We start from the raw sequence: 27,030 nt of genomic DNA on the forward strand, positions 1-27,030 counted from the left end.
AGAATTTCAAATATATTTATATTATACATTTGTTTAACAGTTTTTTTTTACTACTTAATTCCATGTGTTATTACACAGTGTGGATGTCTAAACTATTATTTATAGGTAGATAATGTATTTATTTATACATTTATTTCTATATATTTAAATTATTTGTAGAAAATAGTAAAAATAAAGAAAAACTCTTGAATGAGTAGGTTTATCCAAACTTGTTGACTGGTACTGTATATAGCAGATTAGTACCTTCCCAGTTAAATGCTAGTGCCATGGACCAAATCAGATCATTAAGTCAGTTCTCAGTTTTCAACCTCCAAATCATTTCCACAAAACCACTTCTTAATCTCAGCATGTTACAACTTCCGCACTCTGGCAACTCAAGGCAATAGCATCCCAGTCTCTGCAGCATTTGTGCTATGCTGTTTTAGGACAGCCGAAGGCTAAATCTACAGTGGCAAATTACAAAAGGAGAAAAACAATTATTCTTACCCGCTTCCCCAGGCTCTTTGTGAGCCTATTTGTTCCTTTCTGCTGATAGTGGGAGGGTGAGTGGACACTGCTCAATGACCTTAAATATACTGAAGGATTTGGTTTATTGGATAGTAATAGTTCTACAGTGGCTAAAATAGTGAAAATAGATGTATAAGAAGACTGGGTCAAATCATGTTCAGTGCTGTTATTAATGCTATCACAGAGGTGTAACACGGTGCTTGACTGTTTCTGCATTAAACACCACAAACAACTCAACCACATATTGGCTTAAGCAGAACTGGCACCCAAGGCTACTGGAGGTGTTAGGTCACCTACTGTTACATCTCAACTTGGTGCACGCAGTTGAGGTACAGTACTAATGTATGCTCTGTAACGCCTGTAAGTCCCCACCCCCTCTCTTGTCCGGCATTTCGCATAAACAGGGAAGTGGGCGCTCAAAGGGCAGTACGATTCCTCCCACGGATGAACCTGACAATGACCTCACAGGTTCCACACCCAGGCCTTCCTCCAGCCAACACCTAGCCTACAAACAGAGCCCCTGAGCACTGCTGACCAACCTCCACCAACACCTACAGACAGAGCCCCTGACCACTGTGACCAACCTCCGCCCCAACACCTACAACAAGCCACGGACCACTTTGACCAACCTCCGCCCAACAACTACAGACAGAGGCCGGACCGTACTTACAATATGAAGAATTCATTCCAAAACGCTAAGTGTATATATCCATTTTCAGAAATGTCTGACCGCAGATAATTAGCTTTTTGGCTCTAAACGCAAAAACTTATGAAAGATTGCGCTCAGTTTTTTAACAACCTTATACTAGACTCAATACAGGAGTGCATGGATTGTTCCTCTAATGACAGACCATGTACATAACCATTCTCGTACTGACCAACTCTTTCTCAACCTCACACACACGTTCCAGACCACGTTAAGCCCCACTCGCCCGTACCCCACACTCTGCTGGAACCGACACACCTACATGCCCGGAACCAATTAGCAGCATGCATAACAAGACAGTCCAGCCCAGTGTGCACTGGCTTGAAACACCACGAAAAACCCTGAGATTCTTCAAAGTAGCCACCCTTTGCCTTGATGACAGCTTTGCACACTCTTGGAATTCTCTCAACCAGCTTCATGAGGTAGTCACCTGGAATGCATTTCAATTAATCGGTGTGCCTTGTTAAAAGTTAATTTGTGGAATTTCTTTCCTCTTTAATCAGTTTGAGCCAATTAGTTGTGTTGTGACAAATTCTCTAAAATGACATTGGAGGCGGCTTATGGTAGAGAAATGAACATGAAATTATCTGGCAACAGTTCTGGTGGACATTCCTGCAGTCAGCATGCCAATTGCACGCTCCCTCAAAACTTGAGACATCTGTGGTATTGGGTTGTGTGACAAAACTGCACATTTTATGTGGCCTTGTATTGTCCCCAGCACGAGGTGCAACCTGTGTAATGAACATTCTGTTTAATCAGCTTCTGGATATGCCACACTTGTCAGGTGGATGGATTATCTTGGCAAAGGAGAAATGCTCACTAACAGGGATGTATACAAATTTGTGCACACCATTTGAGAGAAATAGGCTATTTATGTGTATGGAACATTTCTGGGTTATTTTATTTCAGCTCAGAAAAGATGGGACTAAAACTTTACATGTTGCATGTATATTTTTGTTCAGTGTAGTAACTTCCTATCTGTGAGAAGCAAAGAATGCAACCCCATACATGTTGTTAATTTTTTTTGAGAATTGTCTAATGTACATTTCAGTGGTGTTAAACCCATTGGAGCATGCAGTGAAGCACATCATTCACACTGTCACAGCAATAAGAATCACCAGGGTCTGCCACGCTGCTAACTCACAGATGTGTTGTCATTAGAGCATTAGCGCACACTCCCCACTGAGCCGCAATCATTAGCATATCCACCCAGGCTCCCAGCAGAAGTGCATCTGTCAGCATGTACCATCCCATGGCCTGGGTATGGCTGTGTCGCTGGAGGCACTATAGAAGGTTTATTGGTCTCTCCCCACGCTGAATCTATTGTCTATCTATTGTCATAATTTCACATTCATGCTATCCATACTTCTGATGGTCCTCCACATACTGTAGCTTTGCTATTATTACAGCAGTATTTTAACATGGAGGCATATAAAGTCAACTCAGACGGTTGAGTGCAATTCATCTGCGTCATATATCTCACAGATAAAGCTTTATGGAGAGAGGAGAGTAGGACTGCTCTAACTAAGAGACAAATTATGTGGAGGAAACTGAAATAAACTGTGTACAAAACAGTAGGAACACATTCCTAACATTGAGTTGCACCCCCTTTTGCCATCAGAACAGCCTCAAGTCATAGGAGCACAGGGAGTTCCACAGGGATGCTGGCCCATGTTGACTCTTTGGGTGGTGGACCATTCTTGATGCACACAGGAAACTGTTGTGTGAAAAACTCAGTAGCGTTGCAGTTCTTGACACACTAAAACCGGTGCCCTGGCACTTACTACCATAACCCGTTAAAAGGCACTTAAATCTTTTGTCTTGCCCATTCACCCTCGCAATGGCACACATGCACTATCCAGGTCTCATTTGTCTCAATGTTGAAAAATCCTTCTTTAAAGTGGATTTAACAGGTGACATCAATAAGGGATCATAGCTTTCACCTTGATTCACCTGCCAGTCTATGTCATGGAAAAAGCAGGTGTTCCTAATGTTTAGTGCACTCAGTGTATTGAAACAACTTTATAGACTTTATATCAATGAAAAAGCTGTATGAAGATAAGAGTTCATGTTGTGGTCTGTAGATAAAGACATTAATGATTGAAACGGCATACATACAGCGCGTTGGAGTGGGCAGATAGAATCTTGAAACATTACTCTAACACCGTCATTGTTCTCTTCCTGAACAAATGGTTTTTAATTCGTTTCTCTAAGAGCCTTTGAGTTTTATGAGCCATTCATCAACTGGCGACACCATGGCCTATGAGAGATCACTCTGGGGTTGATTAATCCTCCTTTCCATTGATCTGACATGTTCCTCTTAATTTCCTATAAAGACGCGTTACCAGATCTCTCTGTGTTGGTTTGGAAATGGACACCAGCTGAAGACAAGCTGTGTCTCACTGTGTCTCCGGACTTCATATTCATCTGAAGAATGTTTTTTATTATGTTTCATCATTTTTTATCTGTCTAACAATCAGAGTTTTGTCTTTTATGGATTTGATCCACTGCCCATCCGATGAATTCCTCCCTGTAAATGTCCTTTGGTTTAGCAATATCTTTGATGGGTTCACTACTGCCCCTCTCTCTCGCTCTCTCTCTCTCTCTCTCACTCCTCTCTCTCGTCTCTCTCTCATCTCTCTCTCTCTCTCTCTCTCTCTCTCTCGCTCTCTCTCTCCTCTCACTCCCTCTCGTCTCGCTCCCTTCATCTCTCTCTCTCTCTCTCCCTCTCTTCTATCTCTTCTCGCTCCCTCTCTCTATCTCTCTCTCTGTCTCGCTCCCATCTCTCTCTGCTCTCTCCTCTCTCTCTCTCTCTCTCTCTCTCTCTCTCTCTCTCTCTCTGCTCTCTCTCTCTCTCCTCTCTCTCTCTCTCTCTCTCTCGTCTCCCTCTGCCTCCTTCCGCTCCCTTCTAATCCTCTCTTCTCTCTTCTCTCTCTTCTCTCCTCTCTCTCTTCTCTCTCTTCTTCTCTCTCTCTCTCTCTCTCTTCTCTCTCTCCCTCTTCTCTCTTCTCTCTCTCTCTCTCTCTCTCACTCCCTCTCTCTCGCTCCCTCTATCTCCTCTCTCTCTCTCTCTCTCTCTCTCTCACTCCCTCTCTCTCGCTCCCTCTATCTCTCTCTCTCTCTCTCCCTCTCTCTATCTCTCTCTCGCTCCTCTCTCTATCTCTCTCTCTCTCGCGCTCCTCTCTCTCTATCTCTCTCTCTCTCTTCTCTCTCTCTCTTCTCTCTCTCTCTTTCTCTCTCTCGCTCCCTCTCTCTCGCTCCCTCTCTCTTATCTCTCTCCTCTTCTCTCTCTCTCTCTCCTCGCTCGCCTATCTCTCTCTTCTCTCCTCTCTCATCTCTCTCATCTCTCTCTCTCTCTCTCTCTCTCTCTTCTCTCTCCTCTCTCTCTCTCTCTCTCTCTCTCCTCTCTCTCCTCTCTCTCTCTCGCTCCCCTCTCTCCTCGCTCCCTCTCTCTCGCTCCCTCTCTCTCGTCCCTCTCTCTTCCTCTCTCTCTCTTGTCCCTCTTCTCTGCTCCCTCTCTCTGCTCCCTCTCTCTTGCTCCCTCTCTCTGCTCCCTCTCTCTTGCTCCCTCTCTCTTGCTCCCTCTCTCTTCTCTCTCTGTCTCCCCTCTCCCTCTCCTCTCTCCTTCCCTCTCTCCTCTCCTCTCTCTCTCATCTCTCTCTCTCTCTCTCTCTCTCTCTTCTCTCTCGCTCCCTCTATCTCTCTCGCTCCTCTCTCTCTCTCTCTCTCTTCTCTCTCTTGCTCCCTCTCTCTGCTCCCTCTCTCTTGGCTCCCTCTCTCTTGCTCCCTCTCTCTTGCTCTCTCTCTCTCCTCTCTTCTCGCTCCCTCTATCTCTCTCTCGCTCTCTCGCTCTTCGCTCTCTCCCTCTCGCGTCTCTCCCTCTCGCTCCCTCTCTCTCGCTTCTCTCTCTCTCTCTCTCTCTCCTCTCTCTCTCTTCTCTCTCTCTCTCTCTCTCTCTCTCTCACACTCTCAGTCTCTCTCTCCTCATCATCTGCCAGATTTCAGTTTACCAACAAAATGTTAATGGTGTATGCAACTGTGTGTTGTGTGTGTTTGTTGATGTACTGTACATATGAAGAGATTCATTCCAAAACGCTATATATCCATTTTCAGAAATGTTGGTAATTAGCTTTTTTTGTTAAAGAACTTATGAAAGAGATTGGTGTGTTTTTACATTATCTAATCATGGCATGGGGTTGTTTAATGACAGACATGTACAGTATTTGCTAGGTTTTAATGCAGTGCCTTAGACCACTGCGCCACTCTGGAGGCCCCACATGGGAAACATTTGAGCATGAAAAAATCCAGCAGTGTTGCAGTTCTTGAAACACAGAAACCGGTGCACCTACTACCATACCCCGTTCAAAGGCACTTTGAACCCATCACCCATCACCCATCACCCGTCTTGCCATTGACCCTCTGAATGGCACACATACACAATCCATGTCTCAATAGTCTCAAGGCTTAAAAATCCTTCTCTTCTTTAACCTGTCTCCTCCCCTTCAGCTACACGGATTGAAGTGGATTTAACAAGTGACATCAATAAGGGATCATAGCTTTCACCTGGATTCACCTTGTCAGTCTATGTCATGGAAAGATTAGGTGTTCATAATGTTTTGTACACTCAGTGTATAGCATTTTGCAAATAAAACACATTTCAATATACATCTAAAATCTATTAATAAAAAATCTGAGAAGAGTAATATTTTACACACACGTGATGATACCCATAATCAATCATTTCTAGTGAAAAAACACAAATGTGTTTTGGAAATAAACTCTCATATGTTGATACGTATGTGTGTGTTTGTTGACCTGTGTATGTTTGTTGACCTGTGTGTGTTTGTTGACCTGTGTGTGTTTGTTGACCTGTGTGTGTTTGTTGACCTGTGTGTGTGAAGTGTGAACTACAGTATACTGATACTCTGATTCGGTCCTGTCCATTCAGTGCCTATACAGAACCCTACACCGTGTGCTCCCTAGCTGTTGGTCCCCCTGGTGGGTCATCGGGTGAGGCGAGGGGAGGGACAGCTGAGGAGGAGGACCAAGGACGCACCTCTGAGGAGGAGGAGGAGGAGGGAGGAGAAGATAACACATATGGCAGACAGGTGAGACTTCAAAACCTTTGAGACCGCTTGAGTGTTAAAAAATAAGTTAAGATATTGCTATTGTATTATGTTTGCTATTCAACAGAGATTTGTTAGTGATAATGTTGTTCTTGACAGAGCGACGGTCGATCCAGAGCCTTCTACATTGCCAAAGAGCTGGTGGACACTGAGAGATTGTGAGTATCACATAGAACAGGTATTCCCAAGCTGGGGTACGCGCAATGCTGTAGGGGGTACGCCAAATAAAAATGTGATTCTCATTTTTTGCACATTTTCAAACAGTCCATTTATATTTTCCAACGGGGCTATACATTTGGCTGAGTTTTATTTCTTGCCTGAGTAGCCTCGTTTCACTGCCAAGAATAAAATTCAACCATCTAGTGTTCAGCGAAATAACAATGCAATGTCAAATATAGGTAGCCTAGTCAAATAATCACATTAACCGTTACTCTCTCGCGGGAAGCTGCTGCTCATGTTGAAATCTGTACTGATGGCGCAAAAGCCATGATAGGGGGACATAGTGGAATGGTAATGCGCGTGCCAGCAGTTGCTCCCGACGCCACATGGGTACACTGCAGCATCCACTGAGAGGCTCTTGCTGCCAAGGGAATGCCTGACAGCTTGAAAGACGTTTTGGACACTACAGTGAAAATGGTTAACTTTGTTAAAGCAAGGCCCCTGAACTCTCATGTATTTTCTGCACTATGCGATGATATGGGCAGCGACCATGTAACGCTTTTACAATGCTGGTTACCATTGGCAAAGTATTGACACATTTTTTTAAATTGAGAGACGAGCTTAAAGTTGTCTTTACTGACCATCATTTTCACTTATCTGACCGCTTGCATGATGACGAGTTTCTCACACGACTGGCCTATCTGGGTGATGTTTTTTCTCACCTGAATGATCTGAATCTAGGATTACAGGGACTCTCTGAAACTATATTCAATGTGCGGGACAAAATTGAGGCTATGATTAAGAATTTGGAGCTCTTCTCTGTCTGCATTAACAAGGACAACACACAGGTCTTTCCATCATTGTATGATTTTTTTGTGTGCAAATGAACTCAGACAATGTCAAATGTGATATAGCGAAGGACCTGAGTGAGTTGGGTGCGCAATTACGCTGGTACTTTCCCGAAAGGGTGACCCAAACAACTGGATTCGTTATCCCTTTCATGCCCTGCCTCCAGTCCACTTACCGATATCTGAACAAGAGAGCCTCATCGAAATTGCAACAAGCGGAACTGTGAAAATGTTATTTAATCTGAAGTCACTGCCAGATTTCCGGATTGGGCTGCGCTCAGAGATTCCTGCCTTGGCAAATCACGCTGTTAAGACACTGATGCCCTTTGCAACCACGTACCTATGTGAGAGTGGATTCTCGGCACTCACTAGCATGAAAACTAAATACAGGCACAGACTGTGTGTGGAAAATGATTTAAGACTGAGACTCTCTCCAATACAACCCAACATTGCAGAGTTATGTGCATCCTTTCTAGCACCCCCTTCTCATTAACCTGTGGTGAGTTATTCACAATTTTTGATGAACAAATAAGGTTTTATATGTAAGATGGTTAAATAAAGAGCAAAATTATTGATTATTAATATATTATTATTTGTGCCCTGGTCCTATAAGATCTCTTTGTCACTTCTCACGAGCCGGGATGTGACAAAAACTTACACTCATTCTTATGTTTAATAAATGTATCGTATAGTGTGTGTGTGTGTGGCAGGCTTACAATGATGGCAGAAAACAACATTTGACAGTGCGCTGACCCTGGTGCTAGAGGGGGTACACAGCTGGAGGTTGAATGTTTGAAGGGGTACGGGACTATAAAAAGTTTGGGAACCACTGACATAGAACACTAATGATCAGCATCACTGTAACTCTGTAACATTGTTGTGTCCCTTTCACCTTGTTCTTTCACCTTAATAACCTGGAAATTGATGCATTTTTACATTTGTCTGCACATGGAAACCTGACAGTGCCTCAATTTCTCTCTCTGCAGACATGTGAAAGCCCTCAAGCTTCTCCAGGTGGTAAGTATCAAGAAGTCTTTGAACTTGACATGTTTTTATTGATGATTTTGCCCCTTACTTTCATGGGGCAAAATCTGCTCCAAGAAAGCTACCTGTCGTCTTTTAGTGCCCCTATGAGCTGGGTAGGAGAGAGATACAGAAGATGTGGAGTAAGGGTTAGGATGGTAATCTACAGTGATATGTTTGGTACTTGGTACAGCAGTATAGTAGTCGGAACACTAGCAGCCATGAGTTCAAATGGCAAACAGTACTTTTTAGTCTGTGGAAAGTCAAATCGTGTGAATCACAGACAAGATAGAATCAATGGGATGGCTTTGAATGATGTAATGGAGGGTTACCTACAGACTGGAGAACAGTGCTGTCTGCACTAGCTGTGGAAGAGTTTTTAGCAGCAGAGCAACTATCCTATTTTAGGGGAGGGTAAGTGGTTCATTGCACATTTCAAGAAGAAGGCAAGGGATTTGGAATGCAACCCTTCTGGGGTCAAAGTTCATCTCGGTGCACTTCTCTCTGCATTACATCACAATGTCTGTCACCCCTCTCCTGAGAAACCAGGGTGGGGTTGGTAAGGCGCTTCAAAAAGTGGGTCAGCTCATCATGGTTAATGGATTGACACAGCAATTTTAGTGTGTATTATTTCTGGGTGAAAAGAAGAGAACCTGTTGTTGTGATCAGAGACGTAATCGTAAGATGTAATGAAAATTCCATCACAAAATGTGGCAATGCCCCTATTGCAGTCATTGATAGGGTACTGCGCTATACTTCTGTATATGTAGGCAAGTAAACATACATGTACCATAGCAGGCCTACATCTTATGGCTTATGGAGATAATCTAGTGCTCTGGCTCTGTACATTATAGGAGCTAACTGGCTGCCTCATGCAGTCATTAGCAGTCTGTCTAAAAATAGACATCATGACCGACAGACAGACAGACCGACATAATGCTCAGAGATTCACATTTTTGTTGTGTGAATGGAGGACTCTTCCAGCCGTAGGGCTGGCAGCACTGATTGACTTCATAAAATGAGTGTGTGTCATGTACAGTATGTTAATAACCCATATAATCAAATCATGTTCATCTCTGTGTCAGGACTTCAGGGAGGCGGTGGGGGCTGCAGTAGGGGATGAGGGAGATCCTGTGCTGGAGGAGGAGAGGCTGAGAGAGATCCTCAACGAGCTGCCTGATGTTTACACTCTGCACCGCAGAATCCTCACCGAGTTAGAGAACCGCATCCGACAGTGGTGAGACACTGCAGACTCTACACCACACACACACACACACACACACCACCACACACACAACAACACCCACACCACACACCACACACACACACACACACACACACACACACACACACACACACACACACACACACACACACACACACACACACACACACACACACACACACACACACACACACACACACACACACACACACACACACACACACACACACACACACACACAGCCGACACACACAGTACTCATGACTGACAGAACACACATTAATGCAGCACAGAGGTCATTCATCAGATCAGATGGACCATGTGTCTGCTGCATACTGAGCACAGTGTCTAGTGTGCAATCCTTCATTTTTCTTCATACCATTCTTTCTCTTCCTTCAGGGAAGAGAGCCAGAGGATTGCGGATGTCATCCTATCCAGGAAGTTGGAGTTTGTGGTCTTCACGGCCTACATTGGTCACTACGACCGCAGCATGAGCCTGCTGGACGAAAGCTGCCGGACCTCGCCCGCCTTCTCAGCCATCGTCAGCCAGTATGAGGTCAGACAGCAGGGCTGTTTAAAGTCAAGTCAGGACTGTTCATAGCAAACAGACTGTTTTTGGAATAAGACCAGAGAAGACACGGGAGGTTTCTCTTAGGTTTCTCTCTGTATGCAGGCTCTGAACCCACAGTGAGCTATTTGTTAGCCAGTTTCAGCTTTCCGTGCACAATGTTAGATGAGTGTGAGAATGTCATGCTATGCCACCTAAAACACATCCTGTGGCAGGGAACTGCAGGCCATCCTTCTGTCTCTGCTGAAGAGTGGACTTTTCTGTGGAATATCATTCTTACTTTTAATCAGGTGTATGTTGATTACTGTTTAATTTCCAGCTCTTATTCTATACAGTATGCACCCATACACATGACAGATAATAACTAATGACTAATGACAGATAATAACCCAGTGTCTTAGAACTTAGCACAAACCCAGTTTACATCATTTACTTGTTTAATTTATACTCAATACAATAAAATACATATTAGCTGTATGCTTTGAGAAAATCAACCCACTTCACTTGGTTTTAAAAAGGACACATATCAGAAATAGACCTAAAAGTACCAAACTAAAGATAGATCAAACCTGATATACAATATCATAGAACAAAAAACATACACTTATAAAAAACAACTAAATATGCTAAATGTAGGCATAAACTTAAAAGTTATCTGATATTGACAGTTTCAGTTTCAGTTTGATTAACATACTGTAATTCACATCATCAGACTGTTTGACATCTGGTCCAGCTGCTCTGCTCCTCTTCTTCAGTAACAATGTTATAACCACAATGACTGCTAGAACCACAATAACTGCTATAACCACGATGACTGCTGTAACCACAATGACTGCTATAACCACAATGACTGCTAGAACCACGATGACTGCTATAACCACAATGACTGCTAGAACCACAATAACTTGCTATAACACGATGACTGCTATAACCACAATGACTGCTAGAACCACAATAACTGCTAGAACCACGATGACTGCCTATAACCACAATGACTGCTAGACCACAATAACTGCTAGAACCCACGATGACTGCTATAACCAACAATGACTGCTAGAACCACAATGACTGCTATAACCACAATAACTGCTAGAACCACAATGACTGCTATAACCACAAATGACTGCTATAACCACGATGACTGCTAGAACCACAATGACTGCTATAACCACAATTACTGCTATAACCACAATGACTGCTATAACCACAATGACTGCTATAACCACAATGACTGCATAACCACGATGACTGTAGAACCACATGAACTGCTAGAACCACAATGACTGCTTACAACCACAATAACTGCTATAACCACGATGACTGCTGAGAACCACAATGACTGCTATAACCACAATGGACTGCTAGAACCACAAGAGACTGCTAGAACCACAATGACTGCATAACCATAATAACTGCTAGAACCACAATGACTGCTAGAACCACAATGACTGCTAGAACCACAATGACTGCTATAACCACAATGACTGCTAAACCACAATGACTGGCTAGAACCACAAAACTCTATAACCACGATGACTGCTAGAACCACAATGACTGCTAGAACCACGATGACTGCTAGAACCAAATGACTGCTAGAACCACAATAACTGCTATAACCACAATGACTGCTAAACCACAATGACTGCTAGAACCACGATGACTGCTAGAACCACAATAACTGCTATAACCACGATGACTGCTATAACCACAATGACTGCTATAACCACGATGACTGCTAGAACCACAATGACTGCTAGAACCATAATAACTGCTATAACCACAATGACTGCTAGAACCACAATGACTGCTAGAACCACAATGACTGCCTATAACCACGATGACTGCTATAACCACAATGACTGCTAGAACCACAATGACTGCTATAACCACGATGACTGCTATAACCACAATGACTGCTAGAACCACAATGGCTGCTATAACCACGATGACTGCTATAACCACAATGACTGCTATAACCACAATGACTGCTATAACCACAATAACTGCTATAACCACGATGACTGCTATAACCACAATGACTGCTATAACCACAATAACTGCTATAACCACAATGACTGCTATAACCACAGTGACTGCTATAACCACAGTGACTGCTATAACCACACGCGACTGCATAACCACGATGACTGCTATCACACATGACTGCTACACCACGATGACTGCTATCACCACAGTGACTGCTATAACCACAGTGACTGCTATAACCACGATGACTGCTATAACCACGATGACTGCTATAACCACGATGACTGCTCTATAACCACGATGACTGCTATAACCACGATGACTGCTATAACCCCACATGACTCTATAACCACAGTGACTGCTATAACCGCAATGACTGTTATAACCACAATGACTGCTATGACCACAATGACCCGCAATGAGCGCTGACACAATACTAAAGGAGAAGTACAGGAGGTGTCTGGTCTCTGTTAAAATGTTACTGTACATGCAAATATCAAGCCATGTGTATGTGTGTAAAATAGTTCCTTCTGAAATTGTATATAAATGTTCTCATGGAGTTGCTATTCATAATGAGTATGTAATTATGATTGGCACTTACCTATGCTTGTTGGTTGGTGGTTGTGTGTTGGTTGTGTTGGTTGGTGGTTGTTGTTGTTTGGGTAGTGGTTGTTGTTGTTGGGTAGTGGTTGTTGTTGGTTGGTTAGTGGTTGTTGTTGGTTGGGTGTTGGTTGATATGGTGGTTGGTGGTTGGTTGGTGGTTGTTGTTGGGTGGGTAGTGGTTGGTTGGTTGGGTAGTGTGTTGGTTGGTTGGTTAGTGTTGTTGTTGGTTAGGTGTTGGTTGATATGGTGGTTGTTGGTTGGTAGTGGTTGTTTTGGTTGGGTAGTGGTTGTTGTTGGTTGGGTGGTTGTTGGTTGGGTGGGTGGGTGGTGATTGTTGTTTGTTGGGTAGTGGTTGTTGTTGCCTTGGGTAGTGGTTGTTGTTGGTTGGGTGTTGCTTGTTGTTGGTTGGGTAGTGGTTGTTGTTGGTTGGGTAGTGGTTGTTGTTGGTTGGGTAGTGGTTGTTGGTTCGGTGGGATTGATGTTGGTTGGGTAGTGGTTGTTGTGTTTTTTTTTTTTTTGATTAGGCGGTTGTTGTTGGTTGGTGGTTGTTGTTGGCTGGTTGTTGTTGTTGGTTGGGCGGTGTTGTTGTTGGTTGGGTGGGTGTTGGTTGTGCGTGGTTGTTGTGTGGTTGTTGGTTGTTGTTGGTTAGTGGTTGTTGTTGGCTGGGTGGTTGTTGGTTGGTGTTGGTTGTTGTTGGTTGGGTAGTTGTTGTTGTTGGCTGGGTGGTTGTTGGTTGGGTGTTGGTTGTTGTTGGTTGGTAGTGGTTGTTGTGGTTGGGTAGTGGTTTGTTGGGTTCGGTGGTGATTGATGTTGGTTGGTGGTTGTTGTTGTGGGTGTGTTGTTGTTGGTTGGGTGATGGTTGTTGTTGGTTGTGGTGGGTTGTTGGTTGGGTGTTGTTGTTGGTTGGTGAGGTTGGTTGGGTGGTTGTTGTTGGTTGGGCGGTTGGTGTTGTTGGTTGGCGGTTGTTGTGTGGTTGGTGCGGTTTGTGTGTTGTTGGTTGGGTGGTGGTTGTTGGTTGGGTGGTTGTTGTTGGTTGGGTGATGGTTGTTGTTGGTTAGGTGGTTGTTGTTGGTTGGGTGGTGGTTGTTGTTGGGTGGTTGTTGTTGGTTGGGTAGTGGTTGTGTTGGTTGGGTGATGGTTGTTGTTGGTTGGGTGGTGGTTGTTGGTTGGGGTGTTGTTGTTGGTTGGGTGATGGTTGTTGGTTGGGTGATGGTTGTTGTTGGCGGTTGTTGTTGTTGGTGGGCGGTTGTTGTTGTTGGTTGGGTGGTTGTTGTTGGTTGGGTAGTGGTTGTGTTGTTGGGGTGGTGGTTGTTGGTTGGGTGGTTGTTTGTTGGTTGGGTAGTGGTGTTGGTTCGGTGGTTTGTTGTTGGTTGGGTGGTTGAGTTGAGTTTATTTATTTTACAGGGACAGTGCACATTAATCAACGTTTCAGTAAAAGTGACGGTTTTAGCCAGCCGGCTATTTTCAACTGCAGTCCCTGGTTGTTGTTTGTGGTTGGGTGGGTGGTGATTGTTGTTGGTTGGGTAGAGGTCTGTTGTTGGTTGGTGGTTTTGGGGGGTAACGCGAGTCCTGTTCGTTGCGTTGCGTTAGTGGTTGTTGTGTTGGGTTTTAAAATATGGTTGAGTTTGGTGGTTGTTGGTTTGGGTAGTGTTGTTGTTGGTTGGGTAGTGGTTGTTTTTGTTGGGTATGTTGTGCTTGGTGGGGTAGTGTTGTTTTGTTGGGTCTAGTGCGGTTTGTTGTTGGTTTGGTATTGTTGTTGGTTGGGAGGTGGTTGTTGGTTAGGTAGGGTTGTTTTGGTTGGGTAGTGGTTGTTGCTGGTGGGGTATTGTGGTTGTGGTGAGGTAGTGTTGTTGGTTGTGGGTGTGGTTGTTGGTTGGGTGTATGGTTGTTGTTGTTGGTAGTGGTTGTTTTTGTTGCTGGTATGGTGTTGTGGTGTGGTGATTGTTGTTGGTTGGCGGTTGTTTGTTGTTGGTTGGGTTGGTGGTTGTTGTTGGTTGTGTTGTCTGGTGGCGTTGTGTGTGTGTTGGTGTGGTTTGGTTGGGTGGTTTGTGTTGTGTTGTTGGTGTTGTTGGTAGGTGAGTTGTTGTTGGCTGGTGTTGGTTGGTTGGGTGTTGGGTTGTTGTTTGGATTGGGATGAGTTGTTGTTGCGTGGTGGTGTTTTGGTGGGTGTTGTTGTGTGGTTCGGTTGGAGTTTGCTTGTTGTTGGTTGGATAGTGGTTGTTGGATTCGGTGGTGATTGATGTGGAGTTGGGTAGGTGTTGTTGGTTGGGTGATGGTGTTGTTGGTTGGGTGATGGTGTTGTTGGTTGGGTGGTGGTTGTTGTTGGGTTGTTGTTGTTGGTTGGTGATGGTTGTTGTTGGGTGGTTGTTGTTGGTTGGGCAGGTTGTTGTTGTTGGTTGGCGCGGTTGTTGTTGTTGGTGGGCGGTTGTTGTTGTTGTTGGTGTGGTTTTGTTGGTGTGGTGTGTTGTGTGGTGGAGTGTGGTTGTTGTGGTTAGGTGGTTGTTGTGGTTGTGTGTTGTCTGGTTGGTGGTTGTTGTTGGGTTGGTTGTGTTGGTTGGTATGTTGTTGGTGGTTGGTGTGGTGTGTTGGTGTGGCTGTTGTGGTGTTTGGTATGTTTGTTGTTGGTGGTGTGGTCTGGCGGTATGGTTGTTGTTGGGGTTGTTTGTTGGTTTGGTGTTGTGTGCGTTGGTGTTGTCTGGTTTTGCGTTGGGGTCGTGTTGTTGTTGGGTGGTTGTTGTTGGTTGGGTATGGGTGTTGGTGGTGGTTGTGTTGGGGTGGTGGTGTGGTGTTGGTCGTGGTGTGGGTTGGTGGTTGAGTGATTTATTTTATTTTTACAGGGACATGCACGATTAATCAACGTTTCAGTAAAAAGTGACCGTTATTAGCCAGCCGTGGCTTAATTTTCAACTGCAGTCCCTGGGTTGCTTGGCTTGGTGGTGTGGTATTCGTTGTTTGGTTGGTAGGGGTTGTTGGTTGGGTGGTTTTTGGTTGGGGTAATGGTTGTTGTTGGTGGTTAGGTTGTTGTTGGTTGGGTTTTGTTTAAATATGGTGGATTTGGTGTGTTGTTGGTTGGGTAGTGGTTGTTTTGTTGGGTAGTGGTTGTTTTTTGGTTGGGTAGTGGTTGTTGTTGGTTGGTAGTGTTGTGTTGTTGGTGTGTGGTTAGTTGGTGATGGTGTTTGGTTGGTGATTGTTGTCTTGTGGGTAGTGGTTGTTGGTTAGGTAGTGGTTGTTTTTGGTTGGGTAGTGGTTGTTGTTGGTTGGGTGGTGATTGTTGTTGGTTGGGTAGTGGTTGTTGGTTAGGTAGTGGTTGTTTTTGGTTGGGTAGTGGTTGTTGTTGGTTGGGTAGTGGTTGTTGTTGGTTGGGTAGTGGTTGTTGTTGGTTGGGTAGTGGTTGTTATTGGTTGGGTGTTGGTAGATATGGTGGTTGTATGGTCTATAATGTGAGAGGAGATGATCAATTATTTTTTTTCCACGGCAGAAGCACTTATAGAGGCACTGTTACAACAGGCAAAATATTTTAATGCCTTTCAAATGATAATCGTTGTCATGAGTGTTTATGAAGACATTGTGTTTGGTCTAGTAGGCTACACTCTATGCTACTGCCAGATCTGGGACAGAGATGTATGATAATGGCTCTGGTCAGGGAGTCAGATAAAGACTCTGTATTTTAGTGACAATTGACATCCTTTGCAGAAGTGTTTCGTAATCATGATGTCTTGACTTTCTAATGGATTTGGTGTAAAATTGATTATTTAAAATGAAATTAAATATACATACAAATAAATGAAAAGGCTAGATCAGAATCAGGTGTCTTACCTTTAACATAAAGAGTGATGTCTCTGTATTCTCTATTTAAGCAATTAGGCGCGAGGGGGTGTGGTATATGTCCAATATACCACGGCTAAGGGCAGTTCTTGGACCCAGCCCTTAGCTGTGGTATATTGGCCATATACCACAAACCCCCGAGTTGCCTTATTGCTATTATAAACTGTTTACCAACGGAATTAGAGCAGTAAAAAAATATGTTTTTTCAAACCCGTGGTATATAGTCTGATGTCCCACGGCTGTCAGCCAATCAGCATTCAGGGCTCAAACCACCCAGTTTATAATATTGATTATACACCTGTAATCTCCCTGATCCTTCTCAGTGAGCTCTGAGAGGAGGACAGAGGTTTCCAGGAGAGTTCTCAGTATCAAACATCTCCACTCTGTCTCTGTAGAGATCACTCTGGGTTAATGAAATCTCAGGTCTCTTTCCATTCTAGAGTTTAGTCCATGTGATGCTGGCAGGTTTAGTCTGAGGGTCAGTACAGGAGCAAGGCATGAGAACAGACTGCCCTGGTGATCTAACTACTGTATATCCAGCTGGGTTTGAGTTTTAAATCAGCTTCTCGTTCTCACAGGCAGCTCGTTTGAGTTTCAGCCACAAGTCACAAGATCAAGAAGTGGACAGATAATGTTAATACTGTACACAGGCATATTTGGAAATCAAATGTATTACATGTATAAGATCTTATTCTGTTTTTCCTTTTGATGAAGAAAAACGTTTTCTTCAAGTCATCATCCTATAAGATTAGATGAAGTGTTGCCTCATCAGTAACATGTTGGAAATGTCTGAATGTCAATGAACACAGTTCCTATCTCATTTGCTTTATTTGGCTTTTAGTATGGACAAAGTAAAGCTCTTCATACATACATTAAGCAAGATCCATTGAGCAAGATAACTACATTCATTCACAAAGCAGACCGACCGAAAGGAGTCTGTTTTATTAACCACATCAACATGTATTGTAATTGCCAGGCTTTGAATGGTTGAGGTGTTGGTCTGTAGGCCTGTAGGATTGTAGAAACCACAGCAAAGGGGAAGTATTGAAGGGGTCGGGTCTCTGTCAAAATCCTTCAGATCGTAAGCAACCATGAGCTATCCATGAGCGTGTGAGCTACCGTGCATATTGGATAAGTGCAAACTTCTCTGGATATCTGCATGCTCCAGTTTATATTGCATGCATTGACGGCATTCCCTTGCAGTACATTATAAGGAGTCGATTGTAGTGTATTTGTAGTGTCTTCATTGACATCCATACTGTAGCTACCATGGAGCATGGTGCATTCTGGGTATAGGAGTGTATTGATCTTCAGGCTGTTAATTGTGTAGAATAAGAGTCCTATTGATGCTTATGCCACCTTCAGAAGTTGATTCTCCAGCCTTATAGAGGATGAGTGTTGAATGAATCTGGGATGGGAGAAACAGCCCTCCTCCCCCTCTCTCTGCCCATTCCCTCTAACGGATCTCCCATCAGAAGCTCCTGTGTGTATCATGTACAGTCACCATGATGAAGCTCCTGTGTGTATCATGTACAGTCACCATGATGAAGCTCCTGTGTGTATCATGTACAGTCACCATGATGAAGCTCCTGTGTGTATNCATGATGAAGCTCCTGTGTGTATCATGTACAGTCACCATGATGAAGCTCCTGTGTGTATCATGTACAGTCACCATGATGAAGCTCCTGTGTGTATTTATTTATTTATTTCACCTTTATTTAACCAGGTAGGCAAGTTGAGAACAAGTTCTCATTTACAATTGCGACCTGGCCAAGATAAAGCAAAGCAGTTAGGCACGTACAACAACACAGAGTTACACATGGAGTAAAACAAACATACAGTCAATAATACAGTAGAAAAATAAGTCTATATACAATGTGAGCAAATGAGGTGAGATAAGGGAGGTAAAGGCAAAAAAAAACGCCATGGTGGCGAAGTAAATACAATATAGCAAGTAAAACACTGGAATGGTAGATTTGCAGTGGAAGAATGTGCAAAGTAAAGATAGAAATAATGGGGTGCAAAGAAGCAAAATAAATTAATACAGTAGGGGGAGAGGTAGTTGTTTGGGCTAAATTATAGATGGGCTATGTACAGGTGCAGTAATCTGTGATCTGCTCTGACAGCTGGTGCTTAAAGCTAGTGAGGGAGATAAGTGTTTCCAGTTTCAGAGATTTTTGTAGTTCATTCCAGTCATTGGCAGCAGAGAACTGGAAGGAGAGGCGGCCAAAAGAAGAATTGGTTTTGGGGGTGACCAGAGAGATATACCTGCTGGAGCGCATGCTACAGGTGGGTGCTGCTATGGTGACCAGCGAGCTGAGATAAGGGGGGACTTTACCTAGCAGGGTCTTGTAGATGACCTGGAGCCAGTGGGTTTGGCGACGAGTATGAAGCAAGGGCCAGCCAACGAGAGCGTACAGGTCGCAGTGGTGGGTAGTATATGGGGCTTTGGTGACAAAACGGATGGCACTGTGATAGACTGCTTCCAATTTGTTGAGTAGGGTATTGGAGGCTATTTTGTAAATGACATCGCCGAAGTCGAGGATCGGTAGGATGGTCAGTTTTACAAGGGTATGTTCGGCAGCATGAGTGAAGGATGCTTTGTTGCGAAATAGGAAGCCAATTCTAGATTTAACTTTGGATTGGAGATGTTTGATGTGAGTCTGGAAGGAGAGTTCACAGTCTAACCAGACACCTAGGTATTTGTAGTTGTCCTCATATTCTAAGTCAGAACCGTCCAGAGTAGTGATGTTGGACGGGCGGGCAGGTGCAGGCAGCGATCGGTTGAAAAGCATGCATTTAGTTTTACTTGTATTTAAGAGCAATTGGAGGCCACGGAAGGAGAGTTGTATGGCATTGAAGCTCGTCTGGAGGGTTGTTAACACAGTGTCCAAAGAACGGCCAGAAGTATACAGAATGGTGTCGTCTGCGTAGAGGTGGATCAGAGACTCACCAGCAGCAAGAGCGACATCATTGATGTATACAGAGAAGAGAGTCGGTCCAAGAATTGAACCCTGTGGCACCCCCATAGAGACTGCCAGAGGCCCGGACAACAGGCCCTCCGATTTGACACACTGAACAGAGAAGTAGTTGGTGAACCAGGCGAGGCAATCATTTGAGAAACCAAGACTATCGAGTCTGCCGATGAGGATGTGGTGATTGACAGAGTCGAAAGCCTTGGCCAGGTCAATGAATACGGCTGCACAGTATTGTTTCTTATCGATGGCGGTTAGGATATCGTTTAGGACCTTGAGCGTGGCTGAGGTGCACCCATGACCAGTTCTGAAACCAGATTGCATAGCGGAGAAGGTATGGTGGGATTCTAAATGGTCGGTAATCTGTTTATTGACTTGGCTTTCGAAGACCTTAGAAAGGCAGGGTAGGATAGATATATGTCTGTAGCAGTTTGGGTCAAGAGTGTCCCCCCCTTTGAAGAGGGGGATGACTGCAGCTGCTTTCCAATCTATGGGAATCTCAGATGACACGAAAGAGAGGTTGAACAGGCTAGTAATAGAGGTTGCAACAATTTCGGCAGATAATTTTAGAAAGAAAGGGTCCAGATTGTCAAGCCCGGCTGATTTGTAGGGGTCCAAATTTTGCAGCTCTTTCAGAACATCAGCTGACTGATTTGGGAGAAGGAGAAATGGGGAAGGCTTGGGCGAGTTGCTGTGGGGGGTGCAGTGCTGTTGACCGGGGTAGGGGTAGCCAGGTGGAAAGCATGGCCAGCCGTAGAAAAATGCTTATTGAAATTCTCAATTATAGTGGATTTATCGGTGGTGACAGTGTTTCCTGTCCTCAGTACAGTGGGCAGCTGGGAGGAGGTGTTCTTATTCTCCATGGACTTTACAGTGTCCCAGAACTTTTTTGAGTTTGTGTTGCAGGAAGCAAATTTCTGCTTGAAAAAGCTAGCCTTGGCTTTTCTAACTGCCTGTGTATATTGGTTTCTAGCTTCCCTGAAAAGTTGCATATCACGGGGGCTGTTCGATGCTAATGCAGAACGCCATAGGATGTTTTTGTGTTGGTTAAGGGCAGTCAGGTCTGGAGAGAACCAAGTATCATGTACAGTCACCATGATGAAGCTCCTGTGTGAATTGAAACAGATAAAGTTGATATGGTTGGTGTTACTGTACAGTGTGCTACAACTGTGTGTGTGTGGGAAAGGGAAAGGGGGATATCTAGTCAGTTGTACAACTGAATGCATTCAACACAAATATGTCTTCCGCATTTAACCCAACCCCTCGGTTCACTTTCCTAAACAACCGCTGAATTGCAGGGCGCCAAATTCAAAATTATTCCTAAAAATATTTATAATCATGCGATCACAAGTGAAATATACCAAAACACAGTTTAGCTTGTTGTTAATCCACCTATGGTGTCAGATTTGGAATAAATATTTTACAGCGAAAGAAATCCAAGCTTTTGTGAGTGTAGCTTTCAATGCTATAACAGCTTAGCCTTATATTAGCTTGGTTAGCTTGGTCACGAAAGTAAGAAAAGCAATCAAATGAATCGCTTACCTTTGATAATCTCCAGGTGTTTCCACTCACGAGACTCCCAGTTACACAACAAATGTTCTTTTTGTTCGATAAATATTACTTTTATCACAAAAAAACGCCATTTGGGTTGCGCATTATTTTGAGAAAACAAAAGCCGTGTTCCGTTCGACAAATCCCAAAAAGAATCCGAAATGGTCGTAGAAACATTTAAAATGTTTTTTATAATCAAACCTCAGGTTGTCTTTAACAAACATAATCGATAATATTTCAATCGGAGCATAACCTATTCATTAAGAGAGAAAAGGAAAATGATGAGCTCCTCCCGCGCGCGCAGGAAATATTCAGAGGACACCTGACCTCTTTTGAAACATCTCGCTCATTTTTCCAAATAAAAGCCTGAAACTATGTCTAAAGCCTGGTCACAGCATGAGGAAGCCATTGGAAAAAGAATCTGGTTGATACCCCTTTAAATGGAGGTTAGACAGGCCAGGAAACAAAGATTTAAAAAAATATATATATCACTTCCGGGTTACTTTTTCTCAGGATTTCGCTTGCAGAATAAGTATTATTTTTCTCACAGACAATATTTTGACAATTTTGGAAACTTTGGAGTGTTTTCTATCCTAATCTGTAAATKATATGCATATTCTACGATCTGGGCCAGAGAAAATGTCAGTTTACGTTGGGTACGTTATTAAAAAAAAAAAAAAAGAATTCTGACCCCTAGCGCTAAGATGTCTGACAAAATCACTATTTTAGGAGTTCTTCAAAGTAAATAAGGCATACTTTATGACTGCTGAATACCAACTATCAATCACTTAGGTCATGAATTTTCAGGTAGAGATACCTCACGAAGCAACTGCTCTGTATCCCTCTCCATCGTGCTTTATTCTGTCTCTTCTCTCCATGTCTGTCCCACAACGACTGGACAAGTACTGTAGATGCACAGTGTTTTATGGCCATGGTAGTTCATTTCCATGTTTTCTGTGCAAAACAAGTCTGTACTACTTTGCACAGTTCGAGCTTGATCTGATTTCTCTCTAGAGAAACTGCGCATTGAGCTCACAGCAAAAAACGTCCAAAATGGAATTCAAATAGTTGAACCGACGTCAGTCAATTAGTTGTGTAAAAAATGAAAAATAACTGACATTTGGTTAATCGCTCGCCACTCGTGTGTGTGTGTGTTTGGTTGCATTGCTGCTGGCTAGCTCTCCCTTATCAAATCAACATATTTCTCTGCCAGGACTTGATTTGTGATCCATTCTGTTTGTGTGGGTAGTATGAAATAGTGTGTGCATGTGTTTGTGTGTGAGTTTGTGTGTGTGTGTACATGCTTGTTTGTGTGTGTAAGAGTACAAGTGTATGGGGATGTTTCTGCAGGGGAATGTGAATGCTGACCAGCACTCTGTTGAGTTATTGGTCCTGGCTCGCCACATACGTGACTTGGGATTCTGCTGAAATATCTCGTCCCACCATCTCTTTTTCTCTCTTTCTTTTCTCTGTCTCTACTCTACTTCGTCTGTCAGTGCAAAAGCTAATTTGGTCAATGTTTCTCTTAAGACATTTCGGGATGATATGTGTGTGTCTGTCTGTCCCAGCAGCAGAGTCCAGCAGGGGACAATGTCTCTCTCAAACACCAGCTTCTGCAGGTCATCGTACGGGTGGCTCAATACCGCATGTTCCTCACCGGTAAGTGTTTGCGTGTGTGTGTGTGTGTGGGTGTGGGTGTGTGGGTGTGGGTGGGTGTGGGTAGGTGTGGGTGGGTGTGTGTGTCATAACGTACACATTTATACATCAGACATTCTTCAGATGAAAATGATCTCATTATGTCTGATTGTACCGCGGTTTTATTAATGGTCATGTGTCTTTCACTTTGTCTGAGTCTGTTTTCCTCCTGCTCCAGATTACCTCAACAACCTCTCCCCAGACTCCAAAGAATACGAAGACACACAAGGTACAGTGGGGCTCTGCTGTAAGCCCTAGCCATGTATAGTACCTATTTATTCTGCGTTGTGTTATTCACAAGAGGGCCATATCAGTTCTGTTTCTATGTGTTTACAAGGGATTTATTTGGCATTCTTACCTTACTAGGGAGCCATTTTGTCTGTTTTTCTGTGTGTTTGTGTGTGTGTGGGTAAATCACTAGGTAACCATTTTGGCTCTCTTGTCTCTGTGTGCTGTATGTGTAATTCATGAGTGGGTTAGCCACTGTGCTATCTCTGGCCACTAGGAAAGCCACTTCCAGCCCAGATGGTAAGTGTGTGTGTGAGTGAGTGAGTGAGTGAGTGAGTGAGTGAGTGAGTGAGTGAGTGAGTGAGTGAGTGAGTGAGTGAGTGAGTGAGTGAGTGAGTGAGTGAGTGAGAGAGAGATTCATTTATCAGAGAGAGGAGGAAAATTGTCGGGGATGTTATCTCTCTGTGTGTGTATGGGGGACAAGGCTGGAATGAACACCTCATGATAGATGAGAATAGTCTCTGGTGAACATGTCCCTCTCTGGTTCTCTGTGTGTCTGATGTTTTTCATTTTGCGTTAACGACAACTCTTTGTTTCCGTCTTGTCACTGTCTCCTCTCTCAGCTGCTCTGGTGGTAGTATCAGACATTGCAGATCAAGCCAATGACAGTTTGAAACATGGGGTGAGTTTCAAGATGAGTGTCTTTCAACATAGTGTGTGCCTGCCTTTGTGTGTTTGTTGTGTGTGTGTGTTTGTTGTGCGTGTGCGTGTGTGTGTGAGAGTGCTTGTAAGAGAGAGAGAGAGTGCACACATGCAGTGTTGTTATTTGGTAGTTATTGCTCAACATGGCATGTCTCTCCCTCCTCTCTCTTTCTCACTTTCTCAGGAGAACCTGCTACGTCTTGTCAACATAGAGTACAGTGTTGGAGGCCAGAGGGATCTGCTCCAGCCTGGCAGGGTAAGCTCCGTCCTGTCTGCCTGCCTGATAACACCATTGTTTCTGCCCAGGGCCCCGGGCAATGGTACACCCTCTCCCCCCTTCAACCTCTACCTCTCCATCCCGCCCGTGTCACCCTTTATATAACCAGTCAGCTGGGAATCCCCTGGCCCTCTCTCTGTGTCTGGGTGGAGAAGAGCGGACACACACGCTCTTTAAAGCCCTCTCTCCAACCCTCTTGCTTCTCATATGTGGCACACTGTCCTTAATTGCCATTTCATCTACTATATATCTGATCCTGTGTGTGTGTTTTGTACTCAGGTGTTTGTGAAGGAGGGCACTCTGATGAAGGTCAGCAGGAAGTGCCGACAGCCACGCCACCTGTTTCTGGTAAATGTCACTTCCTGTTTGGAGGGAGGGTAAGGGACTCACTGTCACAAACCTGTAGATAACGGACAGAGCTTTTAGGCCAAAAATCTAAAATAACAATTTTCTCAAATTTGAACATGGTCACCGCGCTTGTCATTATGACTACACAACTATGCACCATCTTGTTGCAATGTAAATGTAATCTGAAAAGGATAAGCAGCAGATCTGTTCTGTTTGCTCTATATCTATGGCCCTCCCAGACCCAGACCCTGCTATTGAGAGCAGGGTTTCCTGGCAGGATGTTTCTGAATGGCAGCTTCCTGAGCTGCTCTTTACTGACTGAACGGGGAAGGTCAGGAATGCTCCTCATACACCCACACACACACTGGACCTGCTTCTCTCTGTTTAATACACCAACACACACACTAGACCTGCTTCTCTCTGTTTAATACACCCACACACACACTAGACCTGCTTCTCTCTGTTTAATACACCCACACACACACTAGACCTGCTTCTCTCTGTTTAATACACCAACATACACACTAGACCTGCTTCTCTCTGTTTAATACACACACACACACACAGTAGCCTTTCCACCTGTGTTTTGTGGGGAGTTGTTTTCTGTTTTTGTGTTGTTGCACCAGACAGAACTGTTTCGTTTCGTTCACTCTCTTGTTGTTGTTTTGTTGTTTCAGTGTTCAGGTTATTTATTAAATTACAATGAACACTTACCATGCTGGGCTTGGTCCACTTCTTCATGCAACGATGACCGTTACAGAACTACCCACCACAAAGGACCAAGCGGTCGAATGGACTCCTGGACACTGGGAGGAAATCTTAGACAGCAAGGGACCCTGGGCACAGCCGGGAGAGTATCGCCGTCCTAAAGAGGAGCTGGAGGCAGCTAAAGCGGAGCGGCGACGCTACGAAGAGTTGGCTCGAGGAAACGTGCACGAGAGGCAGCCCAGAATCTTTTTTTGGGGGGGGACAACGAGGAGCATTGGCGGAGTCAGGTAGGAGACCTGAGCCAACTCAGCCGTCTTACTGTGCGAGCGTCGTACTGGTCAGGCACCGTGTTATGCGGTGGTAGCGCACGGTGTCTCCAGTACGTGTTTTTAGCCCGGTGCGGCTATAATCCCAGCTCCTCGCATCGGCCGGGGCTTAGAGTGGCATCGAGCCAGGACGGAGTGTGCGGCCTGCTCTCCAGACCTCCAGTGCGTCTCCTCGCCCCGGTTATCCTGCGCCAGCCCTACGCACGGTGTCCCCGATTCGCCAGCAACGCCCTGTGCAGCCTGTTCCAGCTCCCGCGGACTTTCCTGCCAATCCCGCGGCTGCTGTTGCTCGCTCGGACGAGTGGCGCCGAAGGTCCAGCCAGGACGAGTTGTGCTAGCTCTGCGCTCGAGACCTCCAGTGCGCCTCCACGGCCAGTGTGTCCGGTGCCCGGCCAAGGAAGAGGCCTCCTGCATGTCTCCCCAGCCTGGTGAGTCCTGTGCCTACTCCCAGAGCCAGGCCTGCCGCCTAGTGATGATCCATGGCAAGAAAGCCTCCAGTGATGATCCAAGGCAAAGAAGCCTCCAGTGATATCCATGGCAAGAAGCTTCCAGTGATGATCCATGGCACGAAGCCTCCAGTGATGATCCAATGGCACGAAGCCTCCAGTGATGATCCATGGCACGAAGCCTCCAGTGATGATCCATGGCACACAAGCCTCCAGTGAGGATCCATGGCAAAGAAGCCTGCAGTGAGGATCCATGGGCAAGAAGCCTCAGTGAGGATCCATGGCACGAAGCCTCCAGTGATGATCCATGGCACGAAGCCTCCAGTGATGATCCAAATGGCAAGTAAGCCTCCAGTGATGATCCATGGCAGAAAGCCTCCAAGTGATGATCCATGGCAAGAACCTACAGTGAACCATGGACGAAGCCTCATGTGTGTCTCTCCACTCCAGTGACGTCCTTCAGTCCGGAGCCTCCACGACAATCTCTAGTCCGGACCTCCAGAGACGATCACAAGTCTGGAGCCTCCAGCGACGATCTCTCTCCGGAGCTGCAGAGTCTCCCTCTGTCCGGAGCTGCCAGAAGTCTCCCTCCTGTCCGGAGCTGCCAGAGTCTCCCTCTCTGTCCGGAGCTGCCAGAGTCTCCCTCCTGTCCGGAGCTGCCAGAGTCTCCCCCTTGTCCGCGGAGCTGCCAGAGTCTCCCTCCTGTCCGGAGCTGCCAAGAAGTCTCCCTCCTGTCCGGAGCTGCCAGAGTCCCCCCTGTCCGGAGCTGCCAAGAGTCGCCCTCCCTGTCCGGAGCTGCCAGAGTCGCCTCCGTCCGGAGCTGCCAGAGTCGCCCTCCTGTCCGGGGCCCGCTGTGAGGGTCCCAGTCCGGGTCGGTCGGCGATGTCCCGGCACCAGAGCCCACACAGCGGATAGATGCCCACCAGACCCTCTCTATAAGGTTTTACGGTTTTTGCGGCCGGAGTCCGCACACTTTGGGGGGGGTACTGTCACGCCCTGACTCTAGAGATCCTTTTTAATGTCTCTATTTTTGGTTTGTCAGGGCGTGAGTTGGGGTGGGCATTCTATGTTTTTGTGTTCAATGTTTCTATTTCTGTGTGTTTGGCGGTTGTGGTTCTCAATCAGAGGCAAGCTGTCTATCGTTGTCTCTGATTTGAGAACCATACTTAGGTAGCCTTTTCCACCTGTGTTTTGTGGT

General features: G+C 45.0%; 1 protein-coding gene across 2 annotated transcripts in view; it reads left to right on the top strand.

The window, feature by feature from the left end:
- LOC111970101 (FYVE, RhoGEF and PH domain-containing protein 5) overlaps window positions 1-27,030 on the top strand; it is a 50,168-nt gene that overhangs the window by 12,575 nt on the left and 10,563 nt on the right. For both annotated transcript variants that reach the window (XM_023996610.2, XM_023996611.2), the window contains exons 3-12: window positions 6,162-6,321; window positions 6,439-6,497; window positions 8,333-8,363; window positions 9,455-9,606; window positions 9,994-10,150; window positions 22,674-22,761; window positions 22,976-23,026; window positions 23,649-23,707; window positions 23,912-23,983; window positions 24,284-24,352. In XM_023996610.2, coding sequence (XP_023852378.1) covers window positions 6,162-6,321; window positions 6,439-6,497; window positions 8,333-8,363; window positions 9,455-9,606; window positions 9,994-10,150; window positions 22,674-22,761; window positions 22,976-23,026; window positions 23,649-23,707; window positions 23,912-23,983; window positions 24,284-24,352 — 898 coding nt within the window. The remainder of the gene's footprint in view (window positions 1-6,161; window positions 6,322-6,438; window positions 6,498-8,332; window positions 8,364-9,454; window positions 9,607-9,993; window positions 10,151-22,673; window positions 22,762-22,975; window positions 23,027-23,648; window positions 23,708-23,911; window positions 23,984-24,283; window positions 24,353-27,030) is intronic.

This window comes from Salvelinus sp. IW2-2015, linkage group LG11 (assembly GCF_002910315.2).
Source record: "Salvelinus sp. IW2-2015 linkage group LG11, ASM291031v2, whole genome shotgun sequence".
Taxonomy (NCBI): Eukaryota; Metazoa; Chordata; class Actinopteri; order Salmoniformes; family Salmonidae; genus Salvelinus; species Salvelinus sp. IW2-2015.